This window comes from Centruroides vittatus, unplaced genomic scaffold (assembly GCF_030686945.1).
Source record: "Centruroides vittatus isolate TY-2023 unplaced genomic scaffold, ASM3068694v2 scaffold_2707, whole genome shotgun sequence".
In the NCBI taxonomy this organism is placed as follows: domain Eukaryota; kingdom Metazoa; phylum Arthropoda; class Arachnida; order Scorpiones; family Buthidae; genus Centruroides; species Centruroides vittatus.
Window position 1 is genome coordinate 179,676 of NW_027122692.1, and position 22,665 is coordinate 202,340.

At 30.8% G+C, this 22,665-nt stretch overlaps 1 protein-coding gene across 1 annotated transcript in view; it reads left to right on the plus strand.

Annotated features, from left to right (window-relative positions):
* Positions 1-22,665, plus strand: part of IA-2 (tyrosine phosphatase IA-2) — a 126,802-nt gene that overhangs the window by 41,532 nt on the left and 62,605 nt on the right. The window contains exon 13 of the mRNA XM_067285529.1: positions 484-551. Coding sequence (XP_067141630.1) covers positions 484-551 — 68 coding nt within the window. The remainder of the gene's footprint in view (positions 1-483; positions 552-22,665) is intronic.

Sequence of the window (22,665 nt, forward strand, 5' to 3'; positions counted from 1 at the left end):
TCAGTTCGTTTAGATTGGAAATGGGAGGGTTAGAGAGATTTTCTTCTTGTTTTCTCCAATTAGTTGGTCGGATTTTAATTAGCTGCTTCGACTCTGATGAAAAGGGATGAAGTTTCTGAAGAACGCATTAAGGGATTACTAAGCTTCCCCCCCCCGAAACCTTCTACTTTTACATCGATATTTTCATATAGTAAAATATATAATTTCGCGTAACAATCTGGAAAAATTTTCCTATTTCCTACCCCCCTTTCCCTGTCTACGTCTTCAATAATTACTTTCCTCCTTGCTCTTATACTGAAGACGAAGTTTTTTCAGCTGCTGATGGGGGGGGGTATTTTTTTCCTGATCGAAATCCTTCCCTCCTGATGAAAATGTCGTCACGAAAGGTGTATAAACGTCGCTATTTTATAATAAAATCGTGTTTCTAATAGTTTATAAGTAACGTGAGTAGGTGTAGAATTAATTAATGAATTGTTTTTGCAGAGGAACTTAGCGAACAACTGAAGTCTGCCGTTGGTATCGAGATACAAGGAGCGGGAATTGGAGATAAGGTAAGTGCACGATCGCATCTCTTGGGATGAGTAATGATGCGGCTGAGTATTTTCGTATACGAAATCAAGGATGAATTTCCTTCTTTTATAGACATTAAGCTCGAATTAATGGCTTAGTTATATAAAACTTGTTAGAATTCTATACCGTTTATGTTTATATATAGATGCGTAAATATACTCTAATGTCTCATTTATATTCAATAAAAATATATCCTTCTTTAACAGTTTATAATAACGTAGATGTATAAATCTCGTATTTATACCCCTTTAACCTAATCTACCTATACCCCCTTTATGTATACATAACTCTATGTATACCATATAACCTAATCTATCCTCTTTATCTATATATACAACCCTCTGTATCTACCTCTTTAACAGTTATAGATACAGAGAAATAGTTTACATCCCCTGTAACAGGTTCGTATTAAATAAAAGGAGAGTTAATTTATGTTTTGAATGCTGTTACTTTAAATCACAATATTATATAATTAATACATTCAATGAATAATGTTACTGATTATATTCTCTAAAACAGAAGTCATTCTTAAAGTGTAATTAATTATAAAAAAATAATAATTAATTTAAATAATTATAATTATATATCGCGATGAGTCGAGTGTATCGTTGATGACAATGAATTTTATCCTGATAAATTTAATTTAACAATACAAAACTGATTATAATTAATTATAGAATAGGTGGAATTTCTTTAATTATATAGATTTATATCGATAATTTATATATTTTAAAGAATATATATATATATATATATATATATTTTTTTTTTTTTTTTTGAAAGAAAATGGATGCTTCAACAGTACTTCACTCATCACTAAAATTGATTTTTTTTCCCTGAGAATCGTTGAAATTGATTGCTTTCTGTGCATTGTTGAAACTGATTTGTTTCTTTGTATTGTTGTAAAAATACAAAAAAAATCCAATTTTAAAAAACGCAAAAGAAAAAAGTCAGTTACATTGTTGTAACTGATTATTTTCGTTTTTTAAAATTGAATTTTATTTGTGTATTTTTTTGAAACTGATTTTTTTTCTGTACGTTGTTAAAATTGACATTTTTTGCATTGTTGAAATTGTGTTTTTTTTGTGTATTTTTAAATTATAGCTGAATTTTTTTCTGCTTTTGCTTAAAATTTAATTCGTTTACTATATATTTACGAATTGAATTTTTTCTTGAAGCCAAATTTTCTTTATTTATTAACATTTTGTGAACATTATCGTGCATTTTTGACTAATTTTTGCTGAAATAGTCAAAACTGATTGCAATTTTTGCATCTCTGTAACGAATTTTTTCTAGATTTTACCGAGAAACTTGAAGCTAACTTTTAAAGTGTCGTATGTCGTAACCATTTATAAAAATTAGCAATAGTTAATTTTCAAAATAGACTTATATGAGGAAATTATTTCATGATTTACAGATAAGTCTATAATATCAAAATATAATCAAAATTTCTGAATTTAACCTTATATTATTTTAGAAAAAAATATATTTTAAAAATTAGAATAATCGGTTTACTAAGGATTGCATAGTCTCTAGAGGAGATATTTTTAAAAAAATTTAACGACAAATCTTACTCGGAACTTATGTTAAACGATTCAAATCTCCTAGAAATTAATTATTTCCGCTAACTATTAAAGATTTACCGAAAGCTTTAGTCAAAATCTTTATATATATTATATTATGGTTGAAAATTTGCAATTTCCAACATTCTACTCTCCATCTAGAAAATCCTCTAGAGAGAGATTTTCCTGCGATCTCAAAAGTCTGAGTAATGAAGGGTTGCTATAGCAACCTGTTGATTAATCCCCTGCAAAGGTCTATGGTGGGTGCGGTAATAATTATTGCATAATGAAGATTCCTCTTCTATTTCTATGGATTGTTACTTATATTCCCTTCGGTGGATCGTGTTACGTAGTGCATAATCAGGTAATTCAAAGCTATATCTTTTGCTATTGCCCTACCGTTGTATCCTTGTGGAGTTTAGGTTTCAACAGATCCCCACTTTCCATCGTTTAAGTAGGTTTTAATTGCTGCTCCACTCCGGAAAGATCCTCTGGGGGTATATCGTTGTCATGGTGAACTTCTTTTGGTCTTCTCTCCCTCTTCTCTCTCTCTCTCTCATTTTTTTTCCTTATATTCTATATGTTATTGTTTTCTCTATATTATTTAATTATTTGGAGTATTATACTTACCCCATTGACCTTATTGAGTTGTACTGTACCTCAACTCTTTATATTATTGTTTTCAATCTAGCGTAACGTCATCTACTGCTGCTTCAATTATCTTTGGCCATTTAATTGCGATTTTCTTGTAAAATTATTAAGTTCTCTGAGTCGTTATTATGAGGAACAATTGCCAAATATTACACTTTGATTTAATTTAAATATTTTAAGTTCCTTTCTCCTCGATTTAATACTAGACACTCTTTTAATTTTTGAAAATTAAATGCGTATTGTAAAGTAGTGAATAATAACGTAACAAATTCAAGAAAGTAACGAAACAATAAAGAGCGATAAACGTAACACACTTAACACAACAATAAATGTAAACGTAACAATTAACGCAACAATAAATTTAAATTAATAAACGTAACACATGCAACATAACACAAAGTGTGAAAAGCTTAACTTTACGCGCTTAACGTAACAATTAACTTAATATTTGAGAACGTTACATCGTAACACGCAACAACAAAATTAAATTGATGTGGGTAACGTATAACGTAACAATAAATGCAACGTAATAAACTCAATCTAACAGCAAGAGTAACATACATCAACGTAATAATAAATAATTGTATGTATACGTTACCGTTTACATACAATATATCGAGACCTTTTTACGCAATTAAAACACACTAAAATAACGTTTCCTGTACTCTACACCTTCGAAAGTAAAACGAAATTATATAATTAAAAAATAAATTAAATTAAAACGTAAACAGATAAATGAATTTTTAATAAAAAATAATAAACAAATAAGAAGAAAAATTTTCAGTGGATCACTTAGTGCGTCACTCGTATTTTTTTCAACGGAGACACTCGTTAGGACTGACCAATGGTCCACCATAACGACGTCATACCGAGACTGAAACTTGGATTTACTACGTCATAATTCTTCATGTTAGTCTTCTAACTATGACTTGTACTAAAGACACGCGCGTATTCATCATCTCTGTATACAACTCTGATTGAATGCGACATTTGTCCTTTCGACACTTCCTTATTATATAGACTACTTATGGGGCAGAAATCGTAAATTCTTACTTCTATTAACTTATTGCTTCCTTTGGAAAAGAATCATTTTCGCTTTTACAACCTTTCAAAATTTCTTAAAATTATAAATTGAATTTTTAGTGTTTTTCTTTTTGCATTGTTAAAAAAAAATAATGTTTTTCTGTTAAAGGCCTATTCGTTATTGCGTTGGAAGTGATTTTTTTTTGTTTGTTTTGGTATTGTTGAAATTGACTTTTATATTTTTAATAATTAATTTCTTTTGTTTATTGTTGTGTAAATTGACTTTAAACGTTTTTCATCGTTGGAACTGGCATTTTTACAGTTTTTTTTTCATTGTTGAAATAGATTTATTTGCATTTTTTATTGCTGAAATATATTTATTTGCGTTTTCATTGTTGATATAGATTTATTTGCGTTTTTCATTGTTGAAATAGATTTGCATTTTTCATTGCTGGAATATATTTATTTGCATTTTTTTATTGTTAAATTAAATTATTTGCGTTTTTTTCCACTGTTGAAACTGATATTTTTTACATTTTTTCATTGTTGAAATAGATTTATTTGCGTTTTTCATTGTTAAAATAAATGATTTGCAATTTTTAATGTTAAATTAAATTATTTGCGTTTTTTTTTCCACTCTTGAAAGTGATATTTTTACTTTTTTTCATTGTTGAAATTGATTTTTTGTGTTTTTTATATTGTCGTCTGTTTTACTAATGCTTTGTTTACATATTGTTGTAATAGATTATTTCCTGTATATTTTTTATATTGTTGAAACTGATTTTTATATTTTAACAGTGAAATTTAGGATTTTTTTTATTGTCTACATTGTTTAAATCGAGTTTTCTATATTTTGATATTACCATTATTAAACAGCGCATAAATTTATTCTTTGTTACAAAATATTTTCTTCTGTATTTTTATTGTTTAAATTGCTCTTTTTTTGGGTATTATAAAAATGACATTTCGAGTTTTTATGCTATCAATTCGCCTAACTTTTAAACTTACGCTTGAGTTTTTATATTGCTAAAATTAAATTATTTTACGCTTGCATTTTTGAAATTCAGTTTTTAATGCCTTCCACATTATTAAAACGAATTATTTATTTTTTTTATACGTTATTGTAACTAATTTTTTAATGCTTTCCTCCATATTATGATTTAGCTTTTAGTCCTTTCTATATTATTAAAACTTAATCTTTTAGAGCTTTACACATTACTGAGACTAATTTCCCTCTTGTACAGTACATTTAGTGTTTTCACCTTCTGTTAGTGCTTTCCGCATTGTTGAAACCAATTGTTTTAATGCTTGTTACATTATTAAATCTAGTTTTATTCCCCGTCTGTTATATATAACACAGGGAAAGTATGACGATCGATCAGAAAATGACCCCCGAACATTTTTACATTTTTGGACTCTGTGTAATGAGTTTTTACTGTTTGTGTGAGGGGCACAATTTCGTTCACCTGTATGTTTTAAAACACGAAATTTTAAAGGGAGGTTTGTGTATTAGGGTGGTTAAAGGTCGAGTACGTGGAAAGATAGAGGAAGATCATGTCGTATCGAGTGGGGTCGGAATTAATGAAGAATTTACTCATTTACAACTTACATTATTTACAACTTTATGTAAAACTCGTCTCTAATCCCCAAATTAAGGTTTCTGGCATTTTGTAATAATTAATAATATAAAAAGCTTTTAAAATAAGATCCCGTAACAAATGGCGCCACGCAAAATTTTAATAGTTTTGCCTGGAAAGTTACGCAACTCTTGTACTTTTCGAATTGTTGAAACTAATTTTTTCTTGCACATTGTTGAAAACGACATTTTGTTTTCCTCTTGAAACTGATTCTTTTTTACTTTCTGTTTTTGTATTTTTGTTGTTTTAAAAAAAAATGTAGAAATTTACACATTATTAAAATTGTATTTTTCAATCTTCATTAAAGAAACAGAATATTTAAACAAAGAAAACGTAATAATATCTCCATTGTTTAACTTAGACATGCTTGTTACAAGATACTAAACAACAGAATTAAACTTATTTTAAACACAAAAAAAGCAATTGTTAACTGAACCTCTTCGTTATATTATTTAATTGACTCTATAAACAATTTATTGTATAATCTAGCACGATTCTAAAATTACATTTGCTGCTCCTAGATTATGTTTTATAATTATAATAATAAACATTATTTTACGTAAAGAGAAGAAAATAATGTCTAGAATATCATATACCATTTTGTAATATCAAGAGAAAACAATAGTATCTTGTCAATCATTAAAATTCTAAATTGAGTTACGAGAAAAATAATTAAAATGTAACAAAAGACAAAAATACATCACGAATTCGATGATTATGCAATATAAAAAGTACAGACAAACACACGTTCATTATCTTATACAGATATTTGATATCTGTACGAACTTTATGAGGAATAATAACTCACTGTTACCTTTTATTATTATTAATTTATATATATATATATATACATATAAATAGTTTTTTAATTATTAAGTTTTTAAAATTAATTTTCAATTTAAAAAATAATTAAAATTTAATTTACTTTATTAAGTATTAATTATAACGAGGTTTATCAATTTTTAAATGCAAATTTTTTATATATTTTAACTCGATAAAATAGAATAATTAATTAATTAATTACGTTTTGAAATATTAATTGCTAAATTAAAATTATTATTATTATTATTAATTTTAAGAAAGGAAAAAAAAAATTGGTTATTTCGTCTCGGAGTAGGAATTTAAAAAAAATTATTTTAACACATGCCAATTAATTTGTCAATTAATTAATTAATTGGAAATGAATTTTAAGTGTATTTTTTACTCGACAATTTATTTATTTATTTTATTCCATTCGTAAAAAGAATATTTTCGGGGATATCAAAATTAATTCTTCAATGTGGAGTAATCAAAATTTCTAAAACCCATCATCTACTGTCAACACGATAGCCACATCCGTGAAGGGAGAGACAGCGAGGATGACTTTCTTGAAAGATGTACAAAAGTAAATTTTTCATCTCTCCCAGGAATTGATAGGATGCTCCTACATAGAAACAGATAAGATGAATGTAAAAGATGGAAGGAAAAACAAACAAAGTTACATAAATAAATTATATATATGTGCACTCCTCCTATAAAAGAAACTAATAATAAAAATTTTAAAATGAATCCATTATCTTTATTAGTTGCTGTTTTATTTAATTTGCATTTTAATTTAATTTTTTTTTAAATTGTAGACCTATCTATAAATTCCCACTGTTACCGTTTGTCTGTCAGTCTCAATCTCCAAGAAGGAGTTATATAGAAGAAAGCCGATATCAAATATTGGCAGGAAGCCTAGATTAACTATACATAAACTTTTAAAATTTAAATAACGTGACTTCCGGCATGGGAAGTCACGTTATTTCAATTTAAACATTTTCTCCTGAACGGTGTTAGATACATTGCCGGCATGACTTCAGTATTAACAGGAAAAGTATGATGTACAGGGGCAAGAAACTACTAAAATCGAGAGCATATATTATGTTAAAATTGTTTTATATAAAAAGATTAATATGAAAAATGGAAGGAAAACAGCTTAATAATAAATATGCAGTAGTAGCATGCTTAGATGTGATGTTGGTGTTAAACCACCCCTTTGTGGTATGCTTAATTCCGTTTGTAATTTTTACGTTATCCTTCCAGATTACTCCACAGTAAAATCTTAGTTAAGCCACTGATACACAGTGGATACTAATAATAGTTTTAAAAATAAATCCATCATTAACTTCATTTCTTTCACTAATTTGCATTTTTTTTAATTTGTAATTTTTAAAAAAATAAAAAATAAAATTGATTAATTTTTTCCCTGTGTTTCTTGTAATTGTTATCTATTCCATTGTTGAAATAGACGAAATTATATTATTGTATTTTTAATCAATTTAAATAATCTATTTCTGTAAATGATTATTTGGAGGGAAAAATGTCAGTTTCAACAATAAATTACAAAATTTATTATTGAAATTGATTTGTTTTGAACACCTGCTCTTAAAAAATGCAAATAAAATGCAAATATATCAATTTCAACAATGTGTTTTTTTTAAATTGTTGTCTTTTGTGATTTTTTAAAAATTATTTTAATTATTGGAACGGATTTATTAGAAAACTTATTCTGCTTTTCTGAATGACAGGCACGCGTGTTATTTGCTGTATAAAATTGACGAAAATTTCTAACTTTATTACTCTTTACTAATTAAGTCCCTGCTTTGAAGATTATGCCAAATTTAGTTTATACGTCATTCTAAAATATACTTTTTTTTGTTATATTGCTGATACTATTTCTTATGTTGCTAACAATTTCGATTATATTTAAAATTTATTATTAGATGTTATAATATATTTGAGGAGTACACACATCTAGAGATTCTATTGTCATTTTCTCTAATTTTAATATGTCTGGAGTGACGTGATTGATAGAAAGAGGGAAAGAATTGGTTATTGTTTCATAACGTGGGAATTTTTCTTAAGAATTAATATATTATCTTATAAATTTTTGATTGTTTTATGTAATATTTTTGATCTTGTATGTATTACGCTGTACAGGATTAAAATTTAAAGCATTTTTAACCCTCTTGCAAGTATGAGAAGCTATTGATGTTACGCATCATTACTTATGCACTTGCGTAACTAATGTGATGTAGATAGATCTTAAGAGATGATTTTGTAATAGACAAATCAAATAAATATATTTAACTCGTGTTCGTATCGGTGTGAACGACGTTAATAAGCTTCAGATTTGTAAACTGTACGTATACTGACAAAGACGATGGTACGTTGTCTCTCTGGTATGGTGATTTTAGCTTTTACCAACGAAGATACCCTCTCCGTACAGTTAAATTGCACAGATTCCAATACTCCAATAAGGTTTATACATAACTCAATATCCTACAGGCTTTAAGCAGCGATTCCTGTATAGGTTTCCCTCATCATTCCCAATGGTCCATCATTCGTTCCCTTTCAGGAAAATCGTATTAGTTAGCCAATGATTAATAATACCAAATCTCTTTCTGCAACAAAGCTTTGGCGGCATTCTATTGGTCTCCCTGACAACTGCGTCCAGAACACGCACTTCGATAATCCGCTTTACTCAGAACGTCGTCGTGATGCTAAAGGAAAAATACCATTTTCGACCCCCCCGCTCCAGTCTCTCCTAATACATGCGCAATTTCGAAATGCCTTTTACCATTAAAGTTAATTACAAGCGCACTCTAAGCCATCTCTAACGGTAGTTGGTTAAGCTATCTTGACACATTGCTCCTCTTGCTTGTCGCTTTGTTATCCAGTGCAAACGTTACTCGAGGTATTAGCAATGGAGGCGACTTGAATGTGGAGCCAGAAACTCGAAACGAGGAATCGAGAAATGTTTGCCACTCGATGGAAACTAAGATGTTGCCGTTTGACAGAAGGGATTTAAATGAGGGTGCACAGGTGACAAATCGTAGTAAAATGTCAGATTACTGTCCGACCGGCAAGGTCTGTGTTGAGAGAAATCGATGTTTATTGTTTGTACTCTTTACATACTGTAGTTTTGCCAATAGTATATTGGCTAATTAACGAGTTTTTACCGGTTTTCTATGTAGGATGTTTCATTTTCGTGTGGTAAATTATCTTTTTCTTTTAATTTTCTGTCTGGGCGGCAATCAATTCATAGTTTTAGTATGTTCCCCTCTTAATCTACTCCAGTTTTGTGCTGTTTGTGACATTTTCCTTTGTATAACTTGCTTATTTTGTTCCCTAGTAGTGTTTGGAGGTTAATACTACTCCCAAAACACTACTGATTAGTAGAAAACATTGTTAAACAAATTAGTTTCCACTTTCAGATTTTCTGCTCTTGATAAGTTATTTTCTTTCATTTTATTACATGTTTTTCTAGTGTTTGAGTCGAACTATAACTGCCATTTATAGATTTAGTTATTTTCTGAAGTTTACCTCTAAAAATAGATCTACGACTAAACGTTAATACTACTCTGTATTCTCTGTACTCTTTTATTCTGTAATTCGGAGGTAGTTTCATTTTTAAAAAGTTACCTCCGTTATCCTCTAATATTCTAGTGGGTTTTTTTTTTGGTCTTTCATAATATTCATTAGCCTCCATTATCACTTTATTCTTTCGCTTTAGTAGTAGTAGTTAGTCACCATTCGAAGATTACCTTAAAGTAATTTTTCGTTAATGACAAGTAAAGATTATCAGATTACATTTATACGAGACGTAATCGGATGATGATTACTTTTAATCTCTTATTTTTCATTCAGCATCCGAGATAATCAGATGTAAAAGTTCTGAATGATGCGGAATATTTTCATAATTTTCAAAATAATTTATCCAGTTAAATGTAAATTTCTCTTCGGATAAGTTTTTTAATTATCTTCCGGTTAAATTATAATAATTACATTTAATTATCTCCACATTGTGATGATAAGAGGATATTTCCACAGAGATGAGGAAAATAATGTGGAGATAATTGTGATGATATGGAGGATAATGTGGAAATAATATCCATATCATCACAATTATCATTATCCTCCACATCTCTGTGAAGATACCTTCATATGATCACAATTATCTCTACATTATCCTCCACATCTCAGATTTATCTTAATGAATTGTCCCCAGAAACTACTAATTTTTAAGGGCTGACACATCGTCTTTTTCATATAAATTAATTTAATAATCTGATTATCTTAATTTATTCAATTATCATTAAGTTTTATATATTAATTATCCTCACGAAATCTGTTATTTATATAAAAAAAAGAAAAATCTTAACACCTCCAACAGGATGATGAGATTATCTTCCAGTTGCTTTATCCACAAACGAGATTACTCGAGTTTATTTAAACAATTTAAAATTTAATTATATCTAAATTATCTGAAAATAATCTCATTATCTTTGTTTATGGAGAGATAATCCCCTTTTTCTTGTGGTTTATCTTCTGATAAGATTAAGCGAAAGAAAAAAAAAATTAAGTGAGGAGGAAAAAATTAAGAGGAGTAAATTTATCTTGAATTCTACCAAGATGATTGAGATTCTCTTGATTATCTTCTAGAATTATCTTGATTATTTGTTAATATATAAGATAAAATCATCGATAATAACCTTGTGATGTAGTAGTCGATCTGATCTATCTTACCGTTTTGTTCAGAGAATTATGATTGTTATCAAGAGTTTATCCTGATTATCTTACTTCTACTGTAATTCTAGAATTTTTATAGAATTAATACACGAAAAATGTAATTCTAAATCCAAATTTATGTTAAAATATTAACGTTTTCTTGTTAATTAGGTTCGTTACGAATCGTCTTCATTGTAGAATTTAATTAGAAACTTCGAAGGATTTAAATGGATTTTAATTCCAGATTTTTAACTACAGATTTAACTAGCATTTGTAGTTTTATATTCTAGAAATTTGAATTTATCTAGAATATGTTATCGCTATATGCTTTAGTCCCAGTTTAACTGGAAATTTTATTATAATTCTTGTTATAACTAGAATATTTTAAATGTATATTTTATAATTCCAGATTTAATTCGTGATTCTACAATTGAGGATTTTGGCTCTAAAATCTGTAATTCTAAATTTAATTGGAAAATTTTTAACTCTGAACTCTTTAATTCCGAAACACTTTAACTTTATATTTTTGAATTCTGGATTTCTCTATAATGTTTGAACTTAAGCTTTTAGAATGTTCTAAACATATCTAGAATTTTTATTTTAACTCTAGAATATTTGTAATTCCGAATATAATGGTTTTAATATTATGACTATAAATTCTATAACTATGGATTTATCTATAATACGATGAATATAAACTACTATAATTAAATTGGGGTACTTTTATCTCGAGGTTCTGTGATTCTAGACTTAACTGGAATATTTTAGATATAGATTCAGATTCTAGGATCCTGGATTTAATTAGAATATGTTAATTCTAGATTCACAACTTCGGATTTAAAAAGCGTTTTAACTCAAATTATAGAACTCCGAATTTATCTACAATATTATTTGAGTTAAAAATACGGAATTCTTAAAGCTTATATTCTAGATAAATCCAGGATTCTGGAATTTATAGCTAATATACGCCAGTTAAGTATAGAATTGAAGAATCTCGGGATTAACCAGAATAATTTTTTTTAATCTCAAGATCCTGTAATTCCAGGGTTAACTGCGTATTGCAGCTACTCTAGAACTCTAGAATAATAAATTTAGCTACAAAGTTTTAATTCAAACTTTACCTCGAACCTAAACTGTAGATTTTATGACTCTATCTCCAATATTTTAACTCAAACTACCAAAATTTCGGTCTTGAAATAGAGATTCTAGAATCTAGAATTAACTGGAATTCTATTAACTGGAATATTTCTTTTAAATTCTAGATTCTAAAAATTTACAATATTTTAGTTAATTCTGTTGTTTTTAAATTCTAGATTCTAGTTTATTCTGGATATTTTAAATTGCAGGTTCTAAAAATATTCTAGTTAATTCTATATTCTAGAATTAACTAGAATATTTTTAGAATCTACAGTTTAGAACTAGAATTTTATGTTTTAGTTAATTCTAGAATATAGAATTCTAAGTTTTAATTCTATATTCTAAAATCCAGAATATTCTAGTTAATGCAGAATTAACTGGATTATTATAGATTTCTGGATAGTTAATTCTAGATTAAAAATTCCAGGATATTGTAATTAATTCTAGATTTTTTAAATTGCTATATTATTCTTGATCGTGTAAAGTTTTTGTATTAATTTTATACACTCGACTGGAGATTTTATCGTTAGATATGGCCGAATTAACGCTGATAACGGCGGAAAGAGTTATCAATTATCAAATAGCGAGTGAGATAACGATCAATTTGAATTCTATATGATGATAACTCGGCCCTCTATTGCCATATACACCAGGATAAATCCTTCTAGATAAGAATTATTCGCAGATAATTGGAGTGGAATGGGCCATACGACTGTTTAATAGTTTCTAACGCTCAGGGATAATTGGCATGTTAATTTAAATTACTCGGGATTATTTGTAAGTAATTATCATATGATATGGAATATTTTCCTATAATTGTCGGCCAATATATATTTAAAACCCGTCGGAATATCAATTTTATAGTTGTTACCAACGATTCTCGTCATTGTAATTTAATGCTGTGACGTTAGTATTCGAGTAGTTACGATTAATTAATCGGATCCTCGCCGATTGTAGATTTATCTACAAGTTTTTCACTTCTAGATGATCGAAAATAGATTAATATTTAAATATTTGGGGCTCTAATCGACTGACGTGCCTCCTAAATTTTGAATTCGAACACGGAGTCACGTGACTCGCCTGCTTGTTATTTAAATCGTATTTACGCAGGTTATTGGCTAATCAGTGTCACGTGGTTCGATTTTTCATTCGTTATTTGTGGAAACGGATCGCGTGAGATTTAAAATTTTAACGCTTATTCGTTGGAATTTTTTTTGGAGGTTTTGGGATGCTTAATCACGTGATGAGTTGCGTAGGATCACGTAGATTTTTTTTGGCTTTTTTTCTCTTCTTCTTCCTCAGCTTTTCCCACTCTATGTAGGGTCGCTGTTTCTGATGAGTCGCCTCCACTGCTCCCTGTCTTGGGCTGCCTCCACATTCAGATGCTTCCCTCTCAAGTCCTCCGCCACAAGATCCATCCACCGTCTCCGCGGTCGTCCCCGCCTCCTCCTCCCCCTCACTGACATCTGCATAACCCTTCTTCCCACATACTCTTCTTCTCTTCGTACCACATGACCAAACCACTTCAACCTTGCCTCCTGTATCTTTGCTTCTATGTTCGTAACTTTCACAGTCCCCCTCACACATTCATTTCGAATGTGTGAGGGGAAGTATGCCCTCCATCCTTCTCTTATATCGTTCTCCCTTCGAAGGACCGTCCCCGTCGTGTCCTTGATCTGCCTTACATGCGAAATGTCCTTCGTTGCCCTATTCCTGATTTTGGCTAAACGATATATTTTCTTCTGTCCTTCCCTTGTATCCAACTCCTCGTATAAATTTGCATATGCTCCTGCCTTTGCCTGTGCCACTACTCTCTTAGCTTCACGCTTTGCCGTTTTATACGCAAATCTATCTTCCTCAGTACGTGACCTGTCCCACTTCCGTTTTGCCTCCTTCTTTACCTGAACGACTTGTTGCACATTTTCATTCCACCACCAACCTTCCTTTTGCACCCTAATCTTTCCAGATGTTACACCAAGCACCTCCTCCGCACAGTTCCTGATAGCCTGGGCATTATATGCCCACCAGTCCTGCACCCCCTCCCATTCTTGCGAGATTTGTAGCAGCACCCTCTCCACATACTCCGCCCTCGCCCTCTCCTCCCTCCCATTTTTTTTTGGCTTTTTTTCTTTGATTTTAAATATTTACGAAAGGTTATTGGTTTCTGCTTATCACGTGATTCGATCGGAATCACTCTGAAGCGCTATTCGTGAAAATAAACCACGTGATTTTATAAATTTAAATAAATGTTAACGCTAATTGGTTAATTTTGTTTTTTTTTCTTTTATTTTTAAATTCGAGCGTTAGAATTATTGGCCGCTTTCAGATGACGTCGTATGAATTTTGAACTATGCAAAACGATCATTGGACGATAATTTATTACGTAAATTAAAATAATTTTATATATATATAAAACTGCATTACATTTATTGACGGACAGTCATCCACGTGACCGGAATTAAATTAAGCCATTGGTCGAAGCACGCGCGTGACTTTAAAATTCAAATAAATATCGAACGCTTATTGGCGGATATATGTAACAAGGTAATTTAAAATTGAATAGAGACTAATTGGCTTACAAATGGGTTAAAACGATGTTTTAACTTAGATGAAACGTATATTTTTTAAAAGTTTATGACGTCGGGGTTTAGTTTTTTTTTTTTTTTTCGCTCGAGGAGTGGTTTCGAAATTCGTCACGTGACTTTCCACGTAGGCATTTTGGAGGTGTAGCAATGGCATTTGTACCTGAGACAACGTCTGGCAAGACGTAGATGACAATGGCAGTTTTAAATTAAATTTTACCTAGAATTGTCGACAATGTAATTGTAAATTAGCAATTTAAAACGAACAGCCATGTAATTCACTTAAGAGAGAGGCGATTGCAAATAACTGGTCAATGATGTGACAGCATTCATTCTGGTCTCTCCTCTCTCTCTCTCTCTCTCTCTCTCTCTCATTCTAAGTCTCTCTCTCTCTCTCGCTCTCCTCTTCTCGTTGTAACGGAAACGTGATTTGGATTCCTGAACTTCTCTTGCATTTATTACACTAGTTACATCGTTAGGAGTAACGACAAGAAGAAGAAAAAGCTCAAATCATCGTCTCTTAGTGGAGTCCACGAGTCCCTTTCTGCATACTGTCTCTGATTTGCAACACTAATGTACCTTGTTGGAGTGTACCGAACGGCTTCTAGAAGCTCCAAAACCCCCGCAGTAACGCTGCTGCACACCTTAGAAACGTATTAAATGGCGACAACTTCGGTAACGTCGATGTTCCGCGTTTAAACGGGGTTTTGTACTGTATCTTATCAATGTGTGCTTGAGCCCCGTGTTCTTAAATTTAGAGAATATTGTATTGTGTTCAGCAGAAGAATGATGTACTAAACAAGAACATGACGCTCCTGATAACGTGATAAACTGGAACACCAATGCTTTAAATTGGGGTATAGAAAACATATCGGTGCACAAATGTCTCAAGAGAAGCAAGAAATGCTCTTGATTCTACAACGCTTGGATTCCAGGAACATGATGCTCATGATAAACAGGAGCACTATTATCAAGTGCATTCCTTGTTTCTCTTCAGTCATTTGTGTACCGTTAACGGTTGATTTGTATTTACAATGCTTTTCAAAGCATTGATGTTCCTGTTTATCAGGAGCATCACCTTCCTTTTAAATGATGAAGAGTATGTGTAATCTCTTAAGAAACACAAAGGAAACACTAAAATCAACAATAAAGTTACTTTCAGGGAATTTAGGTTATGTAAAATTTCCCTAAAAATCCCCAAAATTTACCTTAAAAGACCCCTAAGATGGGATTCGAGTATAAGTAGATTTTAGGAAAATAATTAGGAGAGCAGAAGCTTAAGATGTCTTCTCACGAAGGAAACAAGAGAAAAACATTTTTAAAAAGGCGTAGAGAGAGGCACGCTACCGTTTTCCAGTGTGACTAACCTCTTGTGACGTGTTATACTTGATGTATGACGTATCTGTAGCTAAAGGAAGAAGATAGGAAAGCAGTCAAATACAGGAAGTTTATTGAGTGGATGAATCCATTTGTAGTATACATAGCATGACTTAAAGCTATCGTGAAGGTAGATATATAGGTTATACACTAATATAACAATAGAACTCTCTTGTTTTCTTAATTTTTTTTATGAATTATGTCTCTGAATCATGCATCTTTGAAGCTGTAGAACTCTTAAAACACGTTCAAATTGCCTTTCCTCCTTCTCTCCAACCTGTATGTAGCTTGATTTTTATGCTGTTTTGAGGGCAAATACCTAGCTTATATACTAATACAACAATAAAAATTGATTGTCTGTTTGATATTTTAACAATTGTGTTCCCGAATCGTGCATTTTTTGGTACTACAGAGCCCGAAAAAACGCATTCAACCCTTCCTCTCTCTCTCCCCTGCTTGTATGCATATAGCATGATTTTATGTTGTTTTGAGGGCAAAAGCATAACTTATATACTAATATAACAATAAAAACTAGCAGCTTACTTAATATTTTAACAACTGTGCTCCTGAAACATGCATTTTTTGTATTTCAAGCCCGAAAAAAACGCATTCAAAATCCTTCTCTCTCAGTTGTATGTACAGTACACAGGATGATTTTATGTCGCTTCGAAGATGCAGATCGAGTTTATGTACAAATAAAACAATATAAATCGCTTCTTTTCTTAATATTTTATGAATTATGCCTTCTAATAATGCATTTTGGATGCTGTAGTGTCTTTAAAACTAGCCCTCTTCCGTCTCCAAGGAACAAATACAGTATACGTAATTGTTGGATTTTCAATATATTATTTTAAAATAAAAATATTGAAACTGTAACAACCGAATTGACTAGAGACTAGGAACGAATATATTCGTTTTTTATTCCCTTTTCTTTCACATATATATGTAATATTTTCAGATTAATTAAAAATCGTTTAATTTTCTTCTATAAGTCGGTTCCTGTGATGTTCTTCCTGCTCCTCCTCTGAGACTTGGATCTGTAGAGGAAATTCGTTTCTAGAAGTAATATTAAAAACATATATAATATTTATATCCAATTAAAATGTTTACACTTCATTTACGTCAGTTACGTTATGCATTAATGCACTTTACGACGAGTTATGGTGATGAGGGAGATGATAAGATGGAGAAGAAAGATGTTGGTTCTGTTTGCAAGAATCCCATGAGAATTATTGGTTTTTTTTCGTTAAATTTCTCATTTTTTCTTTGCCTTCTATTAAAAAATATATAATTTATAGTTTATTTTTCTATATTTCCGAAGCGTGGGAGCCATTTTAAACTCACATAACGTCTGAAGATGGATTCCATCCGCATCTGGATAAGTGAAGTGATGCTCGTTGCTCCTCTCTCAATTAAACGTTTTAATTAAAAATTATGCGATTTTATTCTGATTTATCTTTTAAAAAAATCAAAATTAAGTCGTTATTACGTTACTCGAAACGTAATTTTTTCAGATTTAATTTGAAATTGTTAAAAAATTCGCATGATTAAACGTTTGGGAGAGTTGTTTGCAACTGGCGCAACAAGCTTCACATCATCGGTTTAGATTAGAGATTATTTAATTGAAAGTCCAGTTTTCTCGTTCGTAAACACAGAAAAGATTTAGGAAAAACGTTTTTCTTGCTTGTATCATAGAAATTTTGTATGTAAATATTACATTTATTGGAGAAATAAGTGTTACTTTTATTGGCGAAATAAGTACCTTTGTGATGAAACTATGGAGACATGGTGATCTTTCATGGTGATAAGAGAAATTTAATAACTGTGCGAGTCATTTTAAGTACTAAATATGTTTAAAAGTTTGTTAAAATTTATCGTTAAAACATCATCAACAGTAGCAAGATGCTCGAGAGGAGATAAACAACGAAACTTGTTGCGCCAAGCTTCTTACCGCTTTCAAACGCACAAAAACAGGACTTATAATTAACTACTATCCTCATTTTAGTCCAAAATCAACTAAAATTTGCAATTTTCACCCAATTATCATTAAAAAATCAGCATCAATTGCGAGATTAGAGATGAGTTATGAAGCTAATTACGCAAGGAATTTTGCTGTGTAATTAACTATAGTCCTTTTTATAATCCTAAAGGTTAAACGTTCTTAAAATCGATTTTTTTTAAAAATTCTTTTAATTTTCTTAAATTTATCGTCAAAAAATCCGCTTCGGTAGCAAGAGGAAGACCAAGAGCAGATGCTTGTTGCGCCAATCAACTTAGCATCTTCAAACTGATGTAAATGATGAAACGGATCGATTATTGGCATAAAAATCAAAGAATTTATCAATTTTGGAGTGATAAAATCATATTTCTTTATTAAATATTCATAAAAATTCGATAAATATTTAAAAAATATATATATATTCTTTCCCAGCTTCCTCCCAGAAAGTATTTATATATTTGAGTAAACTTTATAAGATGGAATCCACTTGGAAAATGGGAAAAAATCCACTATATCAGTGAAGGGGATTTAAACAGAAATGTCTGAACCACTCACAATGCATTCTTTAATCCTATTGCTCCGTTAGATGCTCTTTTCTGACGTCCATTTCATCCTTTGTCACGTGAGAACTACCAAAATAGAGCTGTGATTTTTGTGGAACCTGAAGAAAATATATATATATTCTATATTTTCCTACTAAAATAAATCGATAAGAGATGAATAACTCTCGAATTTTACGAAATTTTTAGGGATAAATACGTTTCTTGAGCGGAAATGTGTGTAAAAGATGTTTAGGAAACGTAATGCTGAGATGCTGATTATGTCATGCTGAAGATGAGTAAAGTGACATTTAATATGCTGATGTGTAGAGATGTGAAAAGATGATGCTGATAAATCAATGCTAAGGCACAAAAAGTGGCGATAAAAAACCATTTAAAATGCTTGTAAAGATGCTCGAGATGTTGAGAATGCGATGCGATGAGGATAAAAGTGAATACGTTTATATAAAAGATGGTTCGGATAATGCTGAAGATGCTGATTTATAAAACATTTAGTATGCCAGAAAGTGGTGTAAAGATGCTGTAGAGATCATGATAAACGAGGAATTCTTTGTGTATGGATGCTTAAGATGCTGTGGATACAAAATGGTAACGGAAGAAACTAATATATATGGATACGTAGAATGCAATATTGTGATGTTGAGGATGATGTTAACGTCGTGTTGAAGAAGAAGTAATGCATAAAGATATTTAAGATGCAAAATTGATGCTGATAGATTACTGTTAAGGACGCAAAAATGCAATTAACAGGTAAATTTTGAAGGTTTTAGTGTGATAAGGATGCTTAAGATGCTGTGGATACTTTGTAGAGAGATGCTGATAAGGATCTATCTACAAAGGATATGAAAGATACAGAATTATGTGATGTGATGATGAAGATTCAAATAATTCCACTCGAGAATTATTGTAAAATTGGCATTTATAAATGATGATATTATACAAGCTGATAAAGGATGCTGGAGATGACTAGAAATGTGATGCTGAATACGAAGCAAATTTTTCCATTTTCTTTAAGTTAAACTACAAAGAAATACCTTTAAAAAAATATAAAATTTGTTATAAATACTTTTAAAAATATAGCTTTTAAGTTTTATAGTTTAAATGACTTTTTAAGTATTTAAATACTTCCTATTTACTTAAATTAGTGTTTGAGTGATGCTGAGGATGCGGATGAAGTGATGCAGATCTTCTATCTTAAAATTGGAGAGCTTTAGTTGTTTACCTGATAAAATTTTAACTCCTGTTCACTTGTTGAATCTTAAATATCTTTATTGAAAAGATGCTGAAAGAATTAGTGATTTTTTGTAGAAAGGATGCTGAAAAAACTGATGATATTGGAGAAATGATAGTGAAAGTATAGATGATTTAGAGAAAGAATGAGCAAAAACTTAGTTATTTTATCGAATAGATGCTGGAAAAATAAATGATTTTAAAGAAAAAGATGCCGAAATTATATTAAATTTTTTTAAAAAATTATTATTTGATGTACTTTTATTTTATAATACTGCATTTCTCTTCTTTTATTCATGACAATTATATAGGAAAATCGCATTATGTCATTCTCTAATCTAAATCATGTTAATTAAAGTCGTCCAAATCGCAATTTTTATAATTATTTTTTCATGTTTCTTGACGTAGATTGTTAGTTTGTGTGCTTGTTTATGGTTGATGCTCTGTGATAAAAGAGGAAAAAAATTGAGAGATGGGAGAGGATTCCTCCTTGTTTGCTTGATTAATATATTCACTTGTATCATTATGAATTATTTTATAAGAAACTTGGACGAATAATTGTTTATTCATAGATATAACTTGAAACTACGATAATAAGTTATGTCTTGAAACTCTAAAACATTGCTGCAATGATGCTAGATCCTTAAACCAAGACGTAAGAATCTAGCATTATCTTGATGTGCTGCTATATCCTTTGGTTCTAGCATCGTATCAAGAGAACACAAGATCATTGATACGATGGTGATCCTAAAATTCTAGGGCCTTGGACACTAAATCAAACTCTGGAACTGACTTTTAATGTGGAAATCTAAAAATAGAGCTAAGATTATGTAGATGAAACTCAGAAATGGATGGTGGGATGAGATCTTGAGACAAATTTCATAAGTTACATCTCGAGATTCTAGAGCAGGTGAATCCTTGAAACTTAAATCATGAGTACAGATTAATTCCTTGAACTTTTAAGGCTTTGGATGTAAAATTTGACTTATTTGATGATTCTGGGGCTTGAATTAAGTGTAGAAAAGTAAACAAATGCTGTACAACGAGAGCACAGAAGAGGAATATTCCTGAAATTCTAGAATCTATAAATAAATAGAGAGATGACCTTGAAGCTTCTCTACAGAAAAAAACATCTACAAAAGGTAAAATACTAAAAAATGTACTGTACTGTACATTGTCTAGCCTTAATGCAGTGTTTAGAAGTGTCTAGAACTTATTTTTTGACACTTATAAAGGCTCGTTTAGCCTTAAAATAGCGTTAATGTGGCTTGTGTATGGTTCATTATCCGTAGAGTTCGTAGTTAGGAGTAGAGGAGAAGCTCATCCTTAGTGGTTTACATCGTGAAATTTTATGAAAAAAGTGTGTAATGGATTGTAAATAAATTAATTTTATGAGTTATGTGAAGTTTTATGATGATTTTACTGAAGGTAAAGCGGTTTAAATCAGTAAAGAATACGAGAATCACCCAAGAAGAACGTTAGTTTGGCAGTTTTTTCCATACACAAATCGACTAAATTTTCCAAACTTTATGAATAATTATGTATTATATCTTTTCATAAAATTGCAAGAGAAAAAGAAGAAGAAGAAGAGGAGGAGGAGGAGGAAGAACAGCAAGAAGAGGGGGGAAAAAAGCTAGAAAAGTTATGATCTCATTCAGCTTCACCTTTTCCACCAAAAATTTCCTTATGCGAGTCTTGTTGCCGGGATGGGGGATCGGAGGATGCTGTTGCTATGGCGACGACACGCAAACAGACCTCACCTGCGACTGAAGTGGAGGGGGACTCGAGTTACCATGGTAACGGAGCGTGGGTTATGCGATTGCATGGTCGGCGATGCGTAAGAGAATAAGGCAGTGGAAAGGGGAAGAAGGGGAGCTTGTTGGCTGTGGATTAAATGAGCATTATTACCAAATGTTTGTATCGTCGTTCCTACCACCGGCCTCGGGCGGGTGACGTCTCTTTGCAACTCGAATTGCCAAATTTCTTTCGTCGAAACAGCTTGACACTTTCTAATACACCCCTTTCTACCAGCTTCAGACGTGTTCACACCCACCTCCAACACATAAGTTTGTCATCCCTCCTCCCTACAAATAACATACAAGTGGGAAAAAGCCGGTAGATGCACTTACTTTTAAGAATCTCCGTCCTCTCGTTTCTCTTCTCTACATCCTAGTTTAAAGCCTCAGATTCTTCTCATCCGATGCTGGATGAATCCTCAATCTCTTCCTAATTATCTTATATTCTTATTGAACAATGAAGATATTTTATACGTGGAAGTAGACTAAAAATTCATCCTCATCTTCACTATATAACTAAAACTTCTTTATCCAACGCTTCTTTAGTCCAGAGAAAATCATCCTTCTCTCTATTCAAACATTAATAAAATTTATTCTCTAAATTTTTATCATCCTCAACCTCTTTTAAATATTAAAAACCCCTTACATTCTAGAAATTTAGTGTCGTCTTCCTTACATAACTGAAACTCTCGATGTTCTACATGCAAAACTTTCATCCTCGTCTACACAAATGGATGATTGAAGATGAAGATGTTTTTAAATAATAATAGCATTAGATGAGGATTTTTAGTTATAAAATAACTAAAAAGTTCTTATCCAGTGTTACTTTCAATCCAAAAACATCTTCATCTTCGTAGAAACAATAGATATTCCTCACACTCACTCTTTATATAACTAAAACTCCATACACTTATCTAAATATCCATCATCGTTTTCCTTATACAATTCTTTTTTCATCCTCTAAATCTACTTGACTCCTCATCTTCTACATTTACCTTTATATCTTTTT